Raw genomic sequence first — 19,723 nt, 5'->3', positions numbered from 1 at the left:
ACAGCACATGGTTTGAACAGCAGCATAGAGGTGGACAGAAGTCCAGTTTAACACAGGCCTGGAAGACATTCACATGATCGAGGAATGATGACCTCTGTTCAGCTGAGGCTGGAGCGTGTAAGAGGAAAAAAATGACTGTATGTTTGTTCTGTGTCACAGAATATTAAAATAACCACCCCCATTACAGCTGATGCCCCACCCCCACCCCCCGCGTTTCGTGCAGACTTTAAAAAAAAAAAAGTTCTCATGCTTCTTCTTTCATCGGGCTCTGAGGTGCACAGGCAGAATTTGAACATCACAACCTTTCAGTGTGAATCACTGTTTTATCTCTGGAGTGATCGTCCCTGCAGACTGCAGTGGGCCTGCTGCATAGGAGCACTTTCTAGTAAACGATAAACAACAGCAAGCGCAGCTGCAAACAATGCAGATGTTCTCTGTGACCGGTTTTACAACAGGGACGTCCCTCGCATCTGAGCAGATGGAAGGGCTCTTTGTCCATGTGTGCAGCTTGCAGAGACGGTTAGGGCACTCATACATATACCTTGAAATATAATAGGAAACAGCTACCACCAGTGGCTATAGTCTGCAACTGAATGTTAAAAAGATGACTGAGCTTTAGGAAATTTTCTGTTGCCTGTAAAGCAGCAAATTAACTATAAGCAAACATTAGATATGATGTTAAAGATCAGGCCCGATCTTTTCCACTGCCTCTACTTGTACTAGAAAATACTATCAACAGCCTAAAAAGTCTCTCTTTTAAATAATACTTAATAAAAAAGGTCTGAGGTCTTGTAAGCAAACAAATCTGTAAAAACCTTCATAATACAGAGAAGGACATAAATTGTAGTGGTAGATGTTATGTGCTACCAAAGTAGTTTTTCAGAAAAATCTAAGTGCCTTTAAATATTAAGACAGATATTACCTTAAAAACTTTCCCAGTTGGTTTATCAGTTTGGTCAGTGGTTCTCTATATAACATGCTTGATAGAAATGCATTTTTAAAAAAGAGAATTGGTAATTATTTTATTAAACATACACAAATTTGCAAAAATGTCTTCTAGAAAAATTTGCTTAATTTATGCTTTGGGCAAATTCTTTTCACTTTTCTAATAGAAGATGTGATATGTGTAAAAAAAGAAATGTGCACATTGACCATTGCATTAAAAAACAAAAACAACACAAACTTTATGGTACTGTGTAAGTCTTAAGTCATCCCAAATGTCTTTATATTTTTAAGTAAAGAAGGCTATCTTGCATTTATCTTTACCACATATTGTACACAAACACGGTGATTCCCAAAGATCTTCTAACTGAAAATGTTTGCATATCTCTGCATGCTGAGGAAACTGGATAAGCAAAAGACAAAACAAATGGCAGCAATGGACAGGGTGTGAAAGTCAAATCTTTAAGAAATAGGAGAAAATCCATTGAAGAGTTTATACAGGAAAGATGCATCTGAGCCTTTACTATTCCCTGAAGACTCATCAGAAATGGTCTCAGTTCAAAGGTGCCTGTCGAGAAACTTAAGGAAGGGGAAACGGGGAGAAGGCTGAGGTCTGCCAATTCACACAAGAACTGGACTGAAACTCAGGTCTGATGGAGTGGTGAATCCAAAATTTGACATTTTTGGTTGAAATTGTGGTAAATATGTAGAGAGGCGTCTAAGAGAGAGGTCCTACAGTGACTGTCTACAGCCATCTGCGAAACGCGTGGAGGTTCTGCCACAGTTTGGGGATGCATTTCAGACAGTGTTACTGAGAATCTTTTCAAAGTTGATGGAATTATAAATGCAGAAAAGGACCATGACACAAGTGTGAGAGGTGAAACGTCTTCAAGGACACTTAAAGAAGTCCAGACGCTTTTCTTTTCAAGCTCCTTAGACTACGATGAGCTGGATGACTGAGAACCTTCACAGACATAGACTGATAAGAAGACAATAAATCATAGATTGGCCTTCCCAGAGTCAGGACCTCAACATTACTGAAGCAGTGTGGGACCAAAAGGCAGCCAACATCCTAAGAAGAGCTTTGAATGTCCTTCAAAAACCTGGAGAACTACTTTTGAGGATCACTTAAAGAAAGGATGAGAAAGCTGCCTAAGACAGTTCTACATTCGTACTACATATTGACTTTCAAGCTTGTTAGAATTGCACAAACTCCATTTTTGCTTCATGTATTTCCATGTATGTTTGCACATTTCAATAAATCACATTTTCCAAGCAAAAAATACAAAGAAATGAGGGGTGGTTCAAGACTTTTGCACAGAAATAGATTTCGTCTTTGTCTTGTTTTTTTTATGAGCATTTTTACACAATAATGACAAAAGAAAACATGAGAGTGATCTAAGTTAATGTAGTCTGCAAAATATCCAGTTTTCTCTAAACTGGGAAATGGCTATAGTTTAATTAGTTTAGTCTAAATTCTTTTAAAAACTGCATTTTAACTTTTAGCCTCAGACCTGAATTAAGTAAAAAACTATTTTTCTTCATCATAACAGAAGCCCAGTGAAATAAAGGTGCGTTTCTCCCTATTATATTTGCTCTCTTACATTTTGGATAAAGAAACAGACTAAACAGACACGCAATGAGCAGAAAAGAAAACCAACATAAAAAGTGGGAGAACATAGCTGTGTATCATTCATGGACACGTTTAATGTCGAGGTTGCTTTTTGTGACGTTGATGGTGCTCAACATGTTAGATGAGGTCATTAATACTGTGCAATTATCAAGTCTGATTATGCGTAAAATTGACAACAACAGAAGAAAGACACATAACCCCCACATGCATAGATGCTGGACTTTCACACAACTCCGCTACCTGCGAACCCCTCCCCCCACCCCGGAAGCTACACTGTGGTGACAAATCTTGGCGTCATAACTCCCAAATGAACTGGCAGACGTGTCTGAGGTCAACGGATGCAAAAACACGAAGGAAACAAAAGGGTAAAGAGAGACTAAGACAAAAACAAATATACATACAGTACATACATACAAATATAATCTGTAAATCTATAGTACAGTGAATTTTTTTATTCATAATCATCTCTTAAATAAACTGCGGTTCATTGCACTTTGTTAAAAATAATTAATTATATGATTTCTCTTAAAGGCAATAGTGTGATTTTTTTAAAAGGTGAAAAATATATTGTACCATAAGCCTGATTTAGGATAATAGTAAAAATAACAAGATCTGTAATATACATATGTTTCTGTAAAATACCCTCACCTCCTCATATACAGTGCATTCGGAAAGTTTTCACACCCTCGCAAGATTTCCATGTTTTGACTCCTTAAAAGGTTTTAGGAGTGTCTTTTTTATCCAGACTAACAAACACTAAAACATCTAGATGAGTCATTATTCTGTTTGAAGCTCACAATTGATCTCTGGTGCTTCCTTCCTTTATCAACAGTCAACAATCAAAGCATGGTGCAACTTTTACACTTAAGGTACACGTGCTCCGTATCTAGCTAGCATTGCGCTTTTCAATTTTAGTACTCCTCAGCGAGAAGTTTGTGAATGCTTGCAAACAAGTTACCATCTTCCATGCAAACTACTTATGAACTCAACCTGCTAGCAGCCAAAGCGTTTGCAAGGTTTTTGAGGAAACACCTCTCTGAGACCAATTTCACGCCGTTTGGGGTGCACATTGCTGTCAGTGTAGCACTTCAACAACCAAACATTCATGGTGGAGTAGCCAAATGGAAGTCAATCCTTAATAAAAAAAGGCACATGATTGACTTGTGAAAAACTGAAAGGCAACTGACAAGATCTCAGACCACAAGACACACAATTATTGGGCAACAATCGTTAATGCTATTCCTGCAGTCAAACACGTGCTCTGGGGAAGCTCTTTTCTGTGACACAGATTGGGAGGCTAGTAAAGATATGTGGAAAGATGGATGCAGAATTATATCCAGTGCAGTCCTGAGTGAAAAACTTTTACAGAGAGCTCAGAATCTCAGTAACATATAGTAGTGGATTTGTAGAGTGGCCCAACTAAAGTCAGGACCTGATCCCAATACAGCACCTCTGGACAGACCTGATAGTTGGTGCACACCAAAGCTCTGCAATGTTCTAAGGAAAGTACTAGGTAAGGTATCTGAATACTGATATCCTGGAATATTTGAGTGTTATTTGCAATTAATTTACATAGCACCTCAGTAACCTGTTCTTGATTTTTCTTCACGGTGTATTGTTATGTGTAGACTGTCAGAAAAAAAAATCTACTTTAAAAATCTTCAAAACAACAAAACTTCAAAGACTGTGAAATCTTTCTGAATGCACTATACAAGAATGGATGTTCATCCCCATATATGTAGCATATTCTACTTCTGTAGCACACTAATGCATGCTCATATGCCAGTTTTCTTAATATATATATCATATCTTCACGCAAACATATATACATACAATATTATAAAATAAATAAATACAGGAAAACATTCTTGGTTCGTGGTTTAACGGTTTCTTCCAAAGCGGTTTTTGGTGCAGTCTTTGACTAACCTCTCTGCATGTTTGGGTTTGAGCCCTTGCTGATGGGATCAACAGTTGACTGAGCCTCCCTGAAAGATGCACCGGTGGGGGAGTTGCATTTCCTTCTGTGCATGATTGTGAATGTGTTTGAGAGTGTATGTGTGCATAAACAGTGTACGAAAGGGGGGGGGGGGACCAAAGTCTTTGGCCTGAGGAGCAAGTACAGCAAGTGCTGTGTTATGTGTGTGTGCGTGCGTGTATGCACTCTGTTCAAGATACCGCTTTGACAGTGTCCGATTGTCCCAAAAAAACGAAGCTCAGTAACACGGTACTGTCCGAGTGCACCCTCCGGAAGAGGGTGTAGTACAGCAGGGATTCTGACAGGGTTCAGGTGGGGGTGTTCAGGGTGACACAGCACCCATCTTCCCCATAGCCCCTTCATGAAAGGGTCTCACTGCCTGACTGACTGGGGGCTACTGATTGGAGCAGAACCCTCACTCCACCTGCCTCCGCTTCCCCACGTTCCCTCATCTTCATCTACATCACTGTGTGTGTGTGTGTGTTTCCACAAGACAGGGTGGAGGGTCTGGGTCTCCACCGGGCTCGGCGGGGCTAGATGGGTCCCTCATTGTGGGAGGAGTGGTTGCTCCTGCTAAGACCCACACAGTTCTGCTGCTGGTTGAGCAGGTGGGACGTTTCGTTGGCCACGGCAAAGGCCACAACAGGGGTGGTGATAGTGGTGGTAGCCGTGGCGGTGACCACAGCTGGGTTCTCCACTCCATCGTGGAGCTCTGTTAGCGTGAGTTCGATCTTAGTGAACTCACTGTCTGTCGACTGCGGAGTCTTGTCCATCCGCGACGCCATCACAGCGTTCTGGTACTGTTGTCGCGTCACCTACAAAACAGTGAAGGTCGGGTCAAGTGTCACAACAAGAGGTTGCTGTGCCGTTATTCGTGGCACAGAGCTGGTAGCTCGGTAAACAAGGATTTGACACTAAATAAGGATGTGGAAAAGGCTACAAGTAATATTGCTTTTAAAATATTCTGTAAAAAATGTAATGATTAATTTACAATGATAGCCTTTCATTATCTGCTTAGTGTCCAGTGAGAGGACAAGAATATTACTACAAGCCAGAAAATGACTCATCTTCATTTGTTTCTATAGCTGGAATCAAACCAGCAACCTTTTGTGTGTAATGTGTAAACCGCTACACTCTGGAGCTATCCATGATTCATCAAATCTAAATGTTTTAAATTGTCATGAAGTAATTATCTTACTGTCAATTTATATCAGTTAGGTAATTGCTTTTTGATCTTTTCTATTGATTTGGTACCCGGGACCCTAAAAGGAAGTAATAAAACATCGTAGAAAGTAGTACATTAGTTACGTCAGAGCTCTATTTGTGCCTCACGGCTGATAAGCAGAATAAACAAAAACAGCCTCATGAAGCAGCAGAATTCATCAATGAACATTTCCAAAGCAAGAGATTTGCCACATTTACACATCTGGCACAACAGCAGTGACTTTATTCGTTACTTAGAAGAAACAGAATCAGAGCGACTTTATTAATCCCAGAGGGAAATTGAGCAAATATACAACAAATGTCAAGCACTCGTATAAAATGAAGTGTCTCACTGCCTGACTGAGAGTGTATGCGTGCATAGACAGTGTACAGAGATATTGATAGATAAATGTTAAGATAAATATATAGATATGGGTATAAATAGAAATATTAATATAAAAGGACAAAAATATGTCATGTATGTCAAATATATGTCATCAGCAGCAACATGATATATTTTTTTCACTTTTAGACAGGTAAGACTTTATAAGTTATTTTTCATAAAGCAGCCATCCTCAGATATTTAATGTATTTCTAGGTGTTTTTATTTCAGAGCAGAGAATTTGGGGAGGAGAATATTGAAATGACTTGTGCAAATGTGATTTCTGAGATCCAAATTACAGCAGTACATTTGACACTGACAAAAAGCAAGTTTTATTTGTGGCTGATATGGTTGTGATAGTTGCTGCTAGCAGTGTTCATTTATTTAGACTGAGAGGGGAAGATGCTATCAGAGCATTGGCACAGATGGATGGCTCAAAGCTGCGAGCGCACTGCCAAAGCTTTGGTTTCATTCTCTAACTGCTCATGTTGAATGTTGAGAACTCAGTGGGAAAAAGAAAATGGAAATCCGCAGCTGCATGTGACATCACCACATCACCTACAATGTGCATATAATCCTCATTGCAGGCTAATTTCTGATCCCCTGTGTTTACTCACCTTTATATACTGCAGGTCTGAGCGTGCTCTGACAGAATAATCAGGCACATATATATGCAGGAAGGAGTTGAGCTGGTTGTTGCTGTTGCCCAGAGTCGGGGTGATGGCATCTATACGGTCACTCCTGTTCAGAGAATCGGAGTGATTCAGTCCAAATGGCCGTGGAGGAGATTTATTCTCTGTAGGAGAAAGAAATTTAAAGCATACTGGAATGCAAAAGTAATGCATGGCACTGCAAAAGTACTTTAAAGGGCCCTAATCCCTAAAGGTTGATTCAGTTCATCTGGACGTAGCGTTTTCAGAGGGAGAAACGTTTCGTCACTCATCCGACTGACTTCTTCAGTCTCAGCTGACTGCAGGTTTCCCCAACCTTATAAACAGCACTTTTGCACAATAACTGAAACTAGCACCACTGAAGGAACAATGGGCTGGGAGGTCAGTTCCTTCATCTTAATTATGCAAATTGTCATGACCATTGATCAACAACCACTTATCAAAGGCCATGAGTACTATTCACAGAGAGTTGGGGAATGGCTGCAATCACAGCATTGTAAGATGGCGAAAGATGTACCCTTAGGCCCCTCCTCGATTCAGAGATGGTCTTTCCCTTTTCACGTAAATGGCCTCCTTGACTCCGCACTCAGGCCAGCGTTCCTCCCTGTCCAGGATGTGTACATCCTCATCCTTGAAAGAGTGTCCACTGGCCTGTAGGTGTAAATAGACTGCAGAGTCCTGGCCTGACGAGTGACGAGGTGGCTCTTCTGTGTTGTGCCATCCGCTTCGCCAGAGGTTGTTTGGCTTCCCCGATGTATAAATCATGCCAATCCTCCCGGCACATAACAGCGTACACTACATTACTCTGTGTTGGGGGACCTGATCCTTGGGGTGGATCAATTTTTGGCACAGCGTGTTTTTGGGGATTAAAGGTTGTCACTCGTCCAACTGATTTATCCATGGGGCCAAAATATCGACATTATTAGCTATTTACTGATATATCAGTACTGATGATTATAACGGCTAATAAATGAAAATGAAAAAAAGTAGAGACAGGAGAGGAAGTCTTTAAATGTTTTTTCCAGTGTGGACATTGTGTAGTTTGTCTATCAGAGGGCCCTTTGCAGCTTCCCTGGTAGAAATTTAAAGCATACTGGAATGCAAAAGTAATGCATGGCACTGCAAAAGTACTTTAAAGGGCCCTAATCCCTAAAGGTTGATTCAGTTCATCTGAAAAAGTAATCCACGACTTGTTCGGACAATAAAACAAGATTACTTTTCAACTGTGTTGTCATATTAGCTTTTTAAGTACTCATAAATTCACATAACAAATTTAAAGAAAATCTGTTTATTTTTCGAGTGTCTGACAGAAAAGAACACCGGAATTGGTTTTCAGTCAGTTTTCAAACTCCTGTATCAGTTGGGCTCTATTTTACATTTCTGCTAGTCTGATCTAATATTACTGTTCCTTAAAGTTCATATGACACTAAATATTGATTTTTCATTGTCTGTTAGATGATCTCTTTGGGCCTGTGTAATAATGACAACATAAAAAATTTAAGTTAGAAACTTTACATAATTAGAAATTTTGTCTCAATTGTTTTGAGGACATTAAGATGCTTAAAATTTCCTCTGAAACTAGCCAAGTTGTACAGCACTACTTAAGATCCTTTGTATCTGTGACTTTTTTCCAGGTTGAGTCTTAGGTACAAAGCTGTGATGTATAGAAATCTAATTTATGTGTAAGTCTTCTAGTTTCATATAGCAGTCTCCAGTGATGCTGCGTTCTTCTATGTGCTACCACATAGAAGACTTGTTCTTTTCTTTTCTTGGTTATTTTTAATTAAAGCCAGATTATGTTTTCCACTTCTTAAAGAAGCCTTGTGAAAATCACACACAACAAAGTGGAAACAGCTTGGCCAACACTAATGCTACTACGCTGACTGGAATGTATGTAATCCCATGTTGGAATATGTGTGTATGAATGTGTATGAGTGAGGAAGTGAGAGGCAAAAACAGTGTGTGTGTGGGGGGGTGTAGAGGGAGCACAGTAGGCCAAAGACCTGGCATGTGGACTCTTGTGGATTAGTACTCTACTTTTTAGGGGCCAGGTCGACACAAAAAAACGTCAGTGTGCTGTGTCAAGAAAACACACATACTAGATTTATAAACACACACACACTCAAATGCCACTGCACCAACGTGAGCACTGTAGGCCTCTACTACAGACACAATGAAAGTGTATTTATTCCACAGCATTTCCTATGGGTGCGTTCACTTTTAATTCACTTTCAAAGCAGCCCTTCTATGTGTGTAGTATTGTGGGTTTTGTTCATGGGCCTGTAAATGTGAACATATGCATATGTGCATGTCTTTGTATGTGTGCTCAGTGGTGTCCAGCAGGGGGCTGTAGCTGTAGGTCTTGTTTATGTAGTCAGGGGGTTAAAGGTTAGGGGCGAGCGGGGCGGAGCCGGGTTCCACTCTGGGGCCTCTAGTCTCCAACACCATTCAGCGACTTGACTAATGGCTCAGGAGACGAGGATGTTAAGCCTCAGTCTGGATCCGTTTTCCACTCTGCCTCTTTCTCTTTTAGTGTCACACACACAAGTTTACAGTGTATGTTGCATTCAGGGACAAACAGACAGTGAACACTTTCTTTGAAAGTCACACAAAACAAGTCAGTTCTCAAGCAGACTATGAAAACCAAAAGGCTAAACACACTCAGGTATATTTAGGTAAAGCATGCAGGTAGGTGAAACTGTGACTCTACAACTTCATGCGTCTATTTAATATCAACAAAACATTCTCTTTCAAATAATGAAATTTCATCACTATTCACTAAAGGTTATAGAGTGAGAGGTGATACTGAAAATCCACTGTACCTGGAGATCCTGCTAATGACTCAGCCCTACTGACTGCAAATGTACGAGACAGTGACAGAGGCACTTGGGGGAGAGAGGGATGAAACAAGAGAGAGACAAAAGAAGCGAGAAGACAGAAAGACGAGATTGTTAAAGTCGAGAAAATGGGTAATTTAATCAATTATATATGATAACATCTGATTAAAGAAAAGAAGTGTTAACTTGTTGTTCCTCTACTGATCAGCTTAAGATGAAAACTGGCACAAACCATGAAGCATTTGATTTAATTTCTTAGAGTGCACACATCCACCACAGGAGAGTTATTCTACTGTTTCACCAGTAGGTGTCTCTCAAATCACACCACCCAAATGAATCAGTCTAATAGCCGAGGACAGTGCTGTAGTTTATGAATGAACAGAGAAGAATGAGTGGATCACTAGATGATGCATTTTCATGACCTCTCTTGATTTATTATGTTATCATATTAGGACTTATGAGTTATTATTATATTATTTTTTACTCACAAAAGTGGCATTTTTCACATTTTTCTCATGTAACATGATGAGTACTTTATCCATACGTAATTTTTAAAATTATGTTGCATGAGAACAAGGTGAAAAATGACAATTTTATGAGTAAATCATAGTGCGCAAGTCTTATAAGACCTCCAGTACCTATAAAGCATAAAGAAGTAGTAAAACCTCTAATTCTTCATATGAGCAGTCTATAACATATTTTACTGGAAACAAGCTACAGTGGATCACACTGTAAATGGTCTATATCACAAACCCAGAGAGAAGAGCTACTCGTCCAGCTGCATTTTAACATTTTACTTACTAATAATATCATTTTTCTGTCACAGGGTTTTCTTTCCATCCATCCATCTTCTGCCAGTTTTCTGGCTATGGGGTGGATGGCTCGCTTGAGCAGGTCATCTACCAGTCAGAAGTTCAGTGGTTCGATCCCTAGCTACATGCGGAAGTCTTTGGATACTGAACAATGCAACTATTGGAGTGTGTGTGCACTTTCAATGTTAGATAAAGTGCTTAGGTCTAAAAACAAAGTGTGTTATTGAGACTAATAGCAAAAAGCACTTCAAGTGCTCAGCTAGAGTAGAAAGCAATCCCTTTATTTGCAGCAGTCTAGGCACAGATGCCCAGACCTCCCCATCCCAAGATATTTCCAAGTCTGAGAGATATAACCTCTCAAGTGTGTCCTGAGTCTATCTTGGACGGGCCTCCTGGTAGGATATGCTCAAAACACCTAACCTAGGAGGTACCAAGGAGGCATCCTGTCAGAGCCTGAATCACCTCACATCTACTCTAAGCCCCTCCCAAATCAGACAACCTTTGCAGGAAGCTCATTTCTGCCATTTGTAGCTGTAACCTCACTGTTTCAGTCAGGCTAGGAACCTAAATCAACTGGTGACTCAACATCTTCAATTTTAAGCTCAGCTCTCTCTTCCCCGCAGCAGATCAGTACAAGATCCTCATCTCCTGCTTTACTCTGCCCATACCTGTGAACCAGAATCAGTGACAAACAACACTTTAGTCAAACACCCACCTAAAGTGAGCTTGACATCAGCGCCATTGATGCAAACCAAACTTCCACTAGTTCACAGAACACATGTAGACCGGTTTGGCAAAGTCCCACCCACCTCCAAGTATTCCACAATGAGTGAAACGAAAACTGCAGTTTTGCTCCTGATTGTGAGGTAAAACTAACAGGCGGATTCTTCTGTCCAGACCCTCTCAAAGGAGGCTGACGAGTGAGATTCCCTAGAAGTTAGGATTCACTTTCATGGGTATAAAAATTTAAGACCTAGATCAAGAAATCTTACCTGGTGAGGCTGTCAGAGCCATTATCCCATAGAAGGAGAATGGTCCCGCTTCAAACTTCATCCCCTCTTTTCCTGCTTCCACCTCCACCTTCCCCTGTGACAGCCAAGGAAAAGAATCATGAATTATCTTAAAAGTATGTAAGTGCTCAACACATTATATATCAACTTATCAGCTTAGTTAAACAAAAGATTACTTATTTGTGCTGGTTTTACGATATTTCCTTTAACTTTATGCTTTATTTTTTACTTTATTTATCCTGTCTGTGAGATTATAATAAATCCACCCTGCTTCCCTTGTTTCCTTTCCTTTTTACTACTTGTAGAAAATCCTCACTCTGTTTAATAGCTCCCAATCTGCTTCTAAGCTGGGTCTCAAGGGCAATGACCCCACACTTGCTCAAGCAGAACCTTATTTAATCCAAGGCTAATATACATGTCGACTTAGTGACCTGATAGGGGAAATATACAAAGTCTGCAAACCTTTGCAATAAAGACTTTGAACTCACTTTAGGAACAGTTATTTGGGACTTCCCTTTAAGGCGTACAGAGAAGTCCTAATACCCTCCCTGAATAAGACAATAGTGCTGGCTCCAGCGGCATATCAGAAACAGTGCAGAAATTCAGGGCTGCTTTCAGACCTGAGACTAAAGCTACATGAAGTGCAGAAGTCCGTGATCTATACACTATTGAATACACTAACTATTATATATTATCATATATAATTATTACGCAAATGTGTTTCCAAGATTTGCAGGGTGAAAGATTTTCATTAAGGCTGGTGTCATAGCTTGGATTTTAAAAGGTTTTAAGTTCAGTTTGGTTCCTATTTAAAGTTTTTTTTCTGAATGATGCTTAACTTTGACTTTCTAAGACATTTCCTGTCACACTCTATGATAGTTCAAATTATAACATTTAAATGTGAACACTGTGTAACAATCAGAAAACTTCATTTTGAGGATAATGCAGGAATCCCACAGGGTTCCGTTTTTGGCCTGCTTGTTTTCAGCTTTGATGTGTTTATGCACATAAGATGCTTAGATGACGTATGCATTGTCCAAAACTATGTGCGATTGGTTCCACAGTAATAGTAAAGCAGGCACAAGAAGAACAAGAAGAGTTCTCTAACTCCTTGTCCAGATGAACATGGGTACTGATGAACTTGACAAATTCAGCCTGACTGTGACACGTTATCCAAAACACCTGTAAAGTGTGTTTACCCCAAACCTTTATTTCTTTATTGCTTATTGCATTATTTAGGCGCATAGATGATACTGAACGCTCTTGTTTCTATTTCTTGTAGATAAACAAAACAATTTATCAGGACAACTGTGTCTAATTTTTTTAAATGTTGGAAGTTATTTGTCAAATAAATTATTCTCCAAGATTAATGAACCATATACTGAATACATTTGAGAAGTAATTAACTAAATAAGTAAATAATTAAGTATTTTATTGGTTATAAGCAGGACTCGTATTGGTCATACTGTATGACTGTGCAATTAATGTCTGGCTAAGAAACCACACGACTGAAATTTTCTCAAGAAGGTAAATATTTCATGGTTTGATTTCACTGAATTTCATCAGGGTTAGACTCATCTGGGACATACTGATGTCACACATTCTCACGCTTACCACAAAGAACTCAAACAGGATAACAACTTTAAACTCAAACTGAAACAATTTTTGGATTAGTCATGGATCATCTGGTTTATCTTTCATTTTATGGTACTACTTTAAAGACCTGTCTAGGGACTGGCACAATAAATTTGCTCATGCTATAAATGCTATGGTATGTGGCACTGGTCTTTTAAAATGCTGTATCTCTTAGGTCAGACATTATTATAACTAATTAGCTTCTTATCTATAGTATTATTGCTTGTTTTAGTTTAAACTGCCCTACAGTACAGTCATACCGCGCATACCTTAGGGATGCATGGCTTCTGTGGGAACAAACTCGGGCAGTACAACTCTGTTAGATCGATGACTACACCGTGAAAAACTGTAGGCCAGAGGAAAACGAATGCTTGCAGTGCTACAAGCAGCATTTTTAAACTGATCACATAGTATATACTGTTTATTCATCTGTAGTGACGGCAGAAGGAAATAATGGAACTAAATGATGCAGGTAAAACGAACTTATCCTGCATGAGCAGAGTTAGAATACTTGCGTTATTTTTTTTAATGTTAAACCTAAAATACATATCAATATTTACATTTTCCCAAACTGGTTATGTAGTGGGGTTTTTTGTTGTTGTTTTAAAAAATAAAAATAAAAAATCAAAGACTACTGATGTATCCTTCCACCTTGAAACTCGTTGTGTCCACACACCTGCAGGATGAGGATGAAATAATCCACAGGTTTGTTCCTGTGGAAGAGGTAGTGCTCTGGTGCCCGCTTGTTCTTATCATCGTATTTTAGCTCCTGGATCACATTTGGATGCTTCAACAAGCGCAGCAGAATCTTTTCTGACATCTGCATCGGTGCAAATGGCTCAACCTCTGAAGAGACAAGGAGAGAAAAAGACTGTGGTAAGACAAAACATTTCATTTCTTATGAAAAGTTAAATAATTATATCAATGTAATAAAATTATTCTTATATCTCCCTTATTGCCATGAAAATCCCAAAACATAAAAGAAATTAGTCCTAAAAAAGTATTACTGTTCATGGACTATTTACAAGAAAAACGCCACCGTGATGTCACCTGATGGTTTGAAAATTTTGTTTGCCACTGAGCACATACTAGTTTGGGGATGGGCAATTAGTTTTCCAAGGGGGCCACATGGTGCTGTTACCTGTGCAGACAAAGGTTTGATGTGTTTAAATGTGGCAGTTTTACTTACATTTATCCAAAGAAAGGCATGTATATAAGCTGGCCTATTTTTTTTAAACCAAAGACCCGGCAAACTTATATTTGTATTCTTAATATTTTATTTCTAACATATTGTTTTAAACTGATTTTAGACAAAGATTATATTGAAAATGACATCAGCAAAAGCGGCAGAAACCGACTTAGTAGAAATTCTCGGTTTAAAAAAGAGGAAAAGTGAAAGATGAAACTGTAAAACTGGATTTTAATAATGACAGAGGTATAGTTTTTGAGTTAACCACATAAACCTAACGTAAATATATCAAATGCAAAGTTATGTAGGTTCTGGGATATTTCTGGAAAGATTCCTTTACAAGGCTTTGTTCCTTTACTTGTCGCAGTAAGGAATTTCAGAGATTAAAATCTCATATTAGAGGAAATTTTAAGATTAAAAAAATAAAATCATGTGTATTTTCAAGTCTTTGTAGGATTTTAAATGAATCAATTGTATAATTGTTGTTTGCATTATTTATCACTGACCTAGTGGATTATTTAATAGAAAATGGCTCACAGATTATTAATTTTGATGGCATGGCAATAAATATATTTAGTTTAGGGTAATGATATATGTAGACAATAAACTTATTTTTCCAACATCAAAACAGGGGATATAGAAATAGATCACTTGTGTAATCTATTAGGGATAATCACTTAAATTCTGGAGCTTACATTCCATATGTTCTTAAAGTCAAAATTAAAGCATATATTGTCCATGGATAGCAGGGAAGATCGGACCCACTCTGTATCATAGTCATAAAGAGAAGGATTACATAAGGGAAACTAAACTCAGTGAACTAGCATACAACTATCTGCTCAGCCAGGATAAAATGGGAAATATTTGTCACCATGGGTCTCGCATGTTAAACAGATATTGGATAATTGTAGCTTATCTTATCTCTGGTTTACACAAAAGTTTAAAAAACATTAACTAGGTGAAACATGTTCTTAAACACTGGATGAAAGATTGGTTCTTGCGAAAGTGGCAAAGTGATCATATGATAATTAAATAAAGTATAAATAAGAGCTATAGCTGGAAAAATCATCTGCTGCAGTAAAACAAATAGTACAAATAGCAGTGGCTGACAAATTACTCGCTAAGGCGAAAGATGAATCACGGGCATGCGATCAGTGCCGCTTATCTGTCGGTTACCAAGCTCCAGATGAATGACCATGCCAAATTTCATTAAAATTAATAGGAAGACAGAATATTGCTGAAGTAAGCATTTCCCCCTCAAATCAATTCATTAAATTACTGTAAGAACCACACCCTAACAAAAAAGTTAACATTTTGATGGTTTGGTTTTTACATGATAACAAAAATACAAAATATTAGCAACATTGTGCTGCTGCAGAAACTGTATAAACCGTTACTGCATTTTTGTGAGGTGAGAGCCATACATAAGGGGCCAAAAATTTCAATAAATGTTAATAGAGACACCCCCTTCCCCCTCATTGTGTCTGGTCCTCTTCAACCACCTATTGGGCCAATCAGCTCCTTCAACTCATCAGCGGTGATATGTGTCAGCTGGCTGCTGGCTCCACCACCAGGAACTAAACTCCCTAATAGCCTTTAGAGGAACTTAATCAACGCTTAGCTGCCAGGTCAAAGTTCTAAAGCAAATCCAACTGCAATGAGGCATAGTGAACCGCTGCTGCTGGTGTAGTAGTACTTGCTGCCTGCTCTGAAATCCATTTCCCGAGGGAAAGCGGGTGAAATATTTCACATTTTACGCTAGTAAGTAACCAAGTATGTCGACTTGTGTGAGAACTGCGATTATAGGCCAAAAATCCTGGACGTGATGTCACTGAGGAACGAGTGTAAGCAAACAGGGTGGTGTTTTTAAAGCTGTGAGCAAAGATCTCAACATGTAACCTTCTGTGCATGACACGCAAGCAAATAAACGCCTGCATTTTTTTGGACCCGTGTCCATTCTGCAGACATCCTGTGTTGGGCTTATAGAGAGGCCTTCCACCTCTTTACACATACATACCAGCACACTTGTTGTGAGTCCCCACGCAATTCATTCCCTTACACATAGACGCACACAACGGCTACTCATGCTACACAAATACTCACACCTCCTCCTCTCTACACCCACTTGCCCAAAACTCAAAGCCCGTATGGGCACACAAACACACTCACACACACACTTTCCCCACAGTGAGGGGCTGAGGGCACACTGGGGGAAGTCAAGCAGCAACGCAGCCCACTTGCCTGTTGCTAGGAAACGCAGGGTAGCCAGCAGAAGCTGAGGTGATATTTTAACCTTCATTTCATTGTCGGTAGGCTTGAAGGCCGAGAAATCCTGCTTTCTTTCCCGATGTGTGATTTTCTTCTTTGTCTTGTTGTCAGCTGAGGAGGGAAAAATGAAAAGTCAGGTGTAAGAGTCAACCTGCAACAGGTTGGCTGAAACAGGAAAAGATCAGTCCACGACACTCCTCTGACGCTGAGCTAGTCATTTCGGGTCAAAAGGTGACTAAACTTGAGTTACCCTGCACTGATTACTGTTTTCCATAAAAGTAGCAGTGCTGACTTTCTGAGAACTACAGCAGAGCTATAGGAGGGCTACATTGTTACCACATTCCCGGCATTACAGAAGTACTGGCACGTACTCCATGTACACAGATACCATCATTTTTTACAAAGTCGAAGGTAAAATAGTAATTATGGTTGTCCATGATTATGAATGTATTTTGACTCCTATAATTATTTGATACCCTGATGAATTTGTAGGCTTGCTCACTTTCAAAGAAATGAACAATCTCTACTTTTTATTGCAGTCTCATTTTAATAGAGAAAAACAGAATATCAACCAAAAATCCAGAACAAAGCACATTTCAAAAAAATTATAAATCGATTTAGAAATTGATTTGCATGGCATTGATTAAGTATTTGATCTGTGTGCCATATAGCCACACAGATCATGAGTTGCCATGTGGGCAACTTGTTATGCATATACATCAAACCTGTCCACAGAATCATTTTCCATTCCAACCTCTCCACCAATATGAGCAAAACCAAAGAATTGTCAAAGGACATCGGGGACAAGACCACAGACCTGCACAAAGCTGGAACGGGCTGCAAGACCAGCAAGTAGCTTGGTGAGAAAATGACAACTACTGCTGTAATTATTCAGAAATGGAAGAATGAGAAATGAGAAAGGTGGTGGATCAACCTAAAAGGGCAGTTGGGAAGTCACCAAGGACAGTCACCAAGAACAGCACCTCCCACCCACCCAAATCCTCAAGATGGCACATGTAGACATCTGTCTTTAGTTTTACAGGGAATATCTGAATGATTCGGAGAAGGTTTGGAAGAAATTGGTGTGGTCAAATGAAACAAAGTTCAAGCTCTTTGGTATCAACTCAACCCACCATATTTGGAGGAAGAGTAATGCTGAGAATGAACCAAAGAACACCATCCCCCAAGTCAAGCAAGGACATGGAAAGATTATGCTTTGGAGCTGTTTTTCTAAGGGTACAGGATGACTTGGACTAATTGAGGGGCCAATGGAATGGGCCATGTATCATAAAATATTGGAGGAGAACCACTTTCCCTTAGCCAGAACACTGAGGTCATTGATAGCATGACAACCCACAACATACCACCAGGACAACAAAGGAGTGGTTCAAGAAGCACATTAAAGTCATGGAATGGACTTGCCAGCTTCTAGACCTCAGTCTATAGAAAATCCGTGAAAGGGAGCTGAAGCTTCAAATTGCCAAAGGGCAGCCAATAGGATTTAGAGTTTCTATAAAGCGGTGTGGCCCAAAAATCCTTCATGAGATGTGTGTAAACCTGGTGACTAACTACAAGAAACAGAGTCATAGTTTGCCTGGTAATCTTATTTCACTCCAATAATATTTAAACTGCAATAGAAATTAGACTTTTCATTTCTTTTTAAATTAAATAAACTTACAAATTCAGCAGGAGATCAGATAGATAGATGGTGTTGGGAAGGTTACTTTTAAAATGTATTTTGTAACGTATTCCGTTACATTACACAATGACAGTAACGTATTCTGAATACTTTGGATTACTTAATACAGTGGCTTACAAAAGTATTCAGCCCCCTTGAACTTTTCCACATTTTGTCACATTACAGCCACAAACATGAATCAATTTTATTGGAATTCCACGTGAAAGACCAAAACAAAGTGGTGTACACGTGAGAAGTGGAACGAAAATCATACATGATTCCAAACATTTTTTACAAATAAATAACTGAAAAGTGGGGTGTGTGTAATTATTCAGCCCCCTGAGTCAATACTTTGTAGAACCACCTTTTGCTGCAATTACAGCTGCCAGTCTTTTAGGGTTTGTCTCTACCAGCTTTGCACATCTAGAGACTGAAATCTTTGCCCCTTCTTCTTGCCACAGATTCTCGATTGTATTTAGATCTGGACTTTGACTGGGCCATTCTAACACATGGATATGTTTGTTTTAAACCATTCCATTGTTGCCCTGGCTTTATGTTTAGGGTCGTTGTCCTGCTGGAAGGTGAACCTCCGCCCCAGTCTCAAGTCTTTTGCAGACTCCAAGAGGTTTTCTTCCGAGATTGCCCTGTATTTGGCTCCATCCATCTTCCCATCAACTCTGACCAGCTTCCCTGTCCCTGCTGAAGAGAAGCACCCCCAGAGCATGATGCTGCCACCACCATATTTGACAGTGGGGATGGTGTGATCAGAGTGATGTGCAGTGTTAGTTTTCGGCCACACATAGCGTTTTGCATTTTGGCCAAAAAGTTCCATTTTGGTCTCATCTGACCAGAGCACCTTCTTCACATGTTTGCTGTGTCCCCCACATGGCTTGTAGCAAACTGCAAACGGGACTTTTTATGGTTTTCTGTTAACAATAGCTTTCTTCTTGCCACTCTTCCATAAAGGCCAACTTTGTGCAGTGCACGACTAATAGTTGTCCTATGGACAGATTCCCCCACCTGAGCTGTAGATCTCTGCAGCTCGTTCAGAGTCACCATGGGCCTCTTGGCTGCATTTCTGATCAGCGCTCTCCTTGTTCGCCATGTGAGTTTAGGTGGACGGCCTTGTCTTGGTAGGTTTACAGTTGTGCCATACTCCTTCCATTTCTGAATGATCACTTGAAAAGTGCTCCGTGGGATGTTCAAGGCTTGGGAAATGTTTTTGTAGCCTAAGCCTGCTTTAAATTTCTCAATAACTTTATTCCTGACCTGTCTGCTGTGTTCTTTGGACTTCATGGTGTTGTTGCTCCCAAGATTCTCCTAGACAACCTCTGAGGCCGTCACAGAGCAGCTGTTTTTGTGCTGACGTTAGATTACACACAGGTGCACTTTATTTAGTCATTAGCACTCATCAGGCAATGTCTATGGGCAACTGACTGCACTCAGACCAAAGGGGGCTGAATAATTACGCACACCCCACTTTTCAGT

The 19,723-nt window shown here is 39.6% G+C and overlaps 1 protein-coding gene across 3 annotated transcripts in view; it reads right to left on the bottom strand.

Moving 5' to 3' along the window:
* Positions 1 to 925: 925 nt before the first annotated feature.
* Positions 926 to 19,723, bottom strand: part of cnnm2b (cyclin and CBS domain divalent metal cation transport mediator 2b) — a 51,410-nt gene continuing 32,612 nt past the window's right edge. The window contains exons 3-8 of one of the 3 annotated variants that reach the window (XM_085410554.1): positions 16,531 to 16,668; positions 13,777 to 13,946; positions 11,448 to 11,541; positions 9,629 to 9,691; positions 6,753 to 6,931; positions 926 to 5,365 (exon numbers count right to left, since the gene is read on the bottom strand). In XM_085410554.1, coding sequence (XP_085266680.1) covers positions 5,084 to 5,365; positions 6,753 to 6,931; positions 9,629 to 9,691; positions 11,448 to 11,541; positions 13,777 to 13,946; positions 16,531 to 16,668 — 926 coding nt within the window. In that variant the 3' untranslated portion in view covers positions 926 to 5,083. The remainder of the gene's footprint in view (positions 5,366 to 6,752; positions 6,932 to 9,628; positions 9,692 to 11,447; positions 11,542 to 13,776; positions 13,947 to 16,530; positions 16,669 to 19,723) is intronic. The other 2 variants (XM_085410556.1, XM_085410555.1) reach the window with 2 other exon arrangements.

Source organism: Rhamphochromis longiceps, linkage group LG6 (assembly GCF_057381845.1).
Source record: "Rhamphochromis longiceps isolate RC_006_pf linkage group LG6, R_longiceps_female_GT1.1, whole genome shotgun sequence".
Lineage (NCBI taxonomy): Eukaryota > Metazoa > Chordata > Actinopteri > Cichliformes > Cichlidae > Rhamphochromis > Rhamphochromis longiceps.
This window is presented reverse-complemented; position numbering and strand designations above follow the sequence as displayed.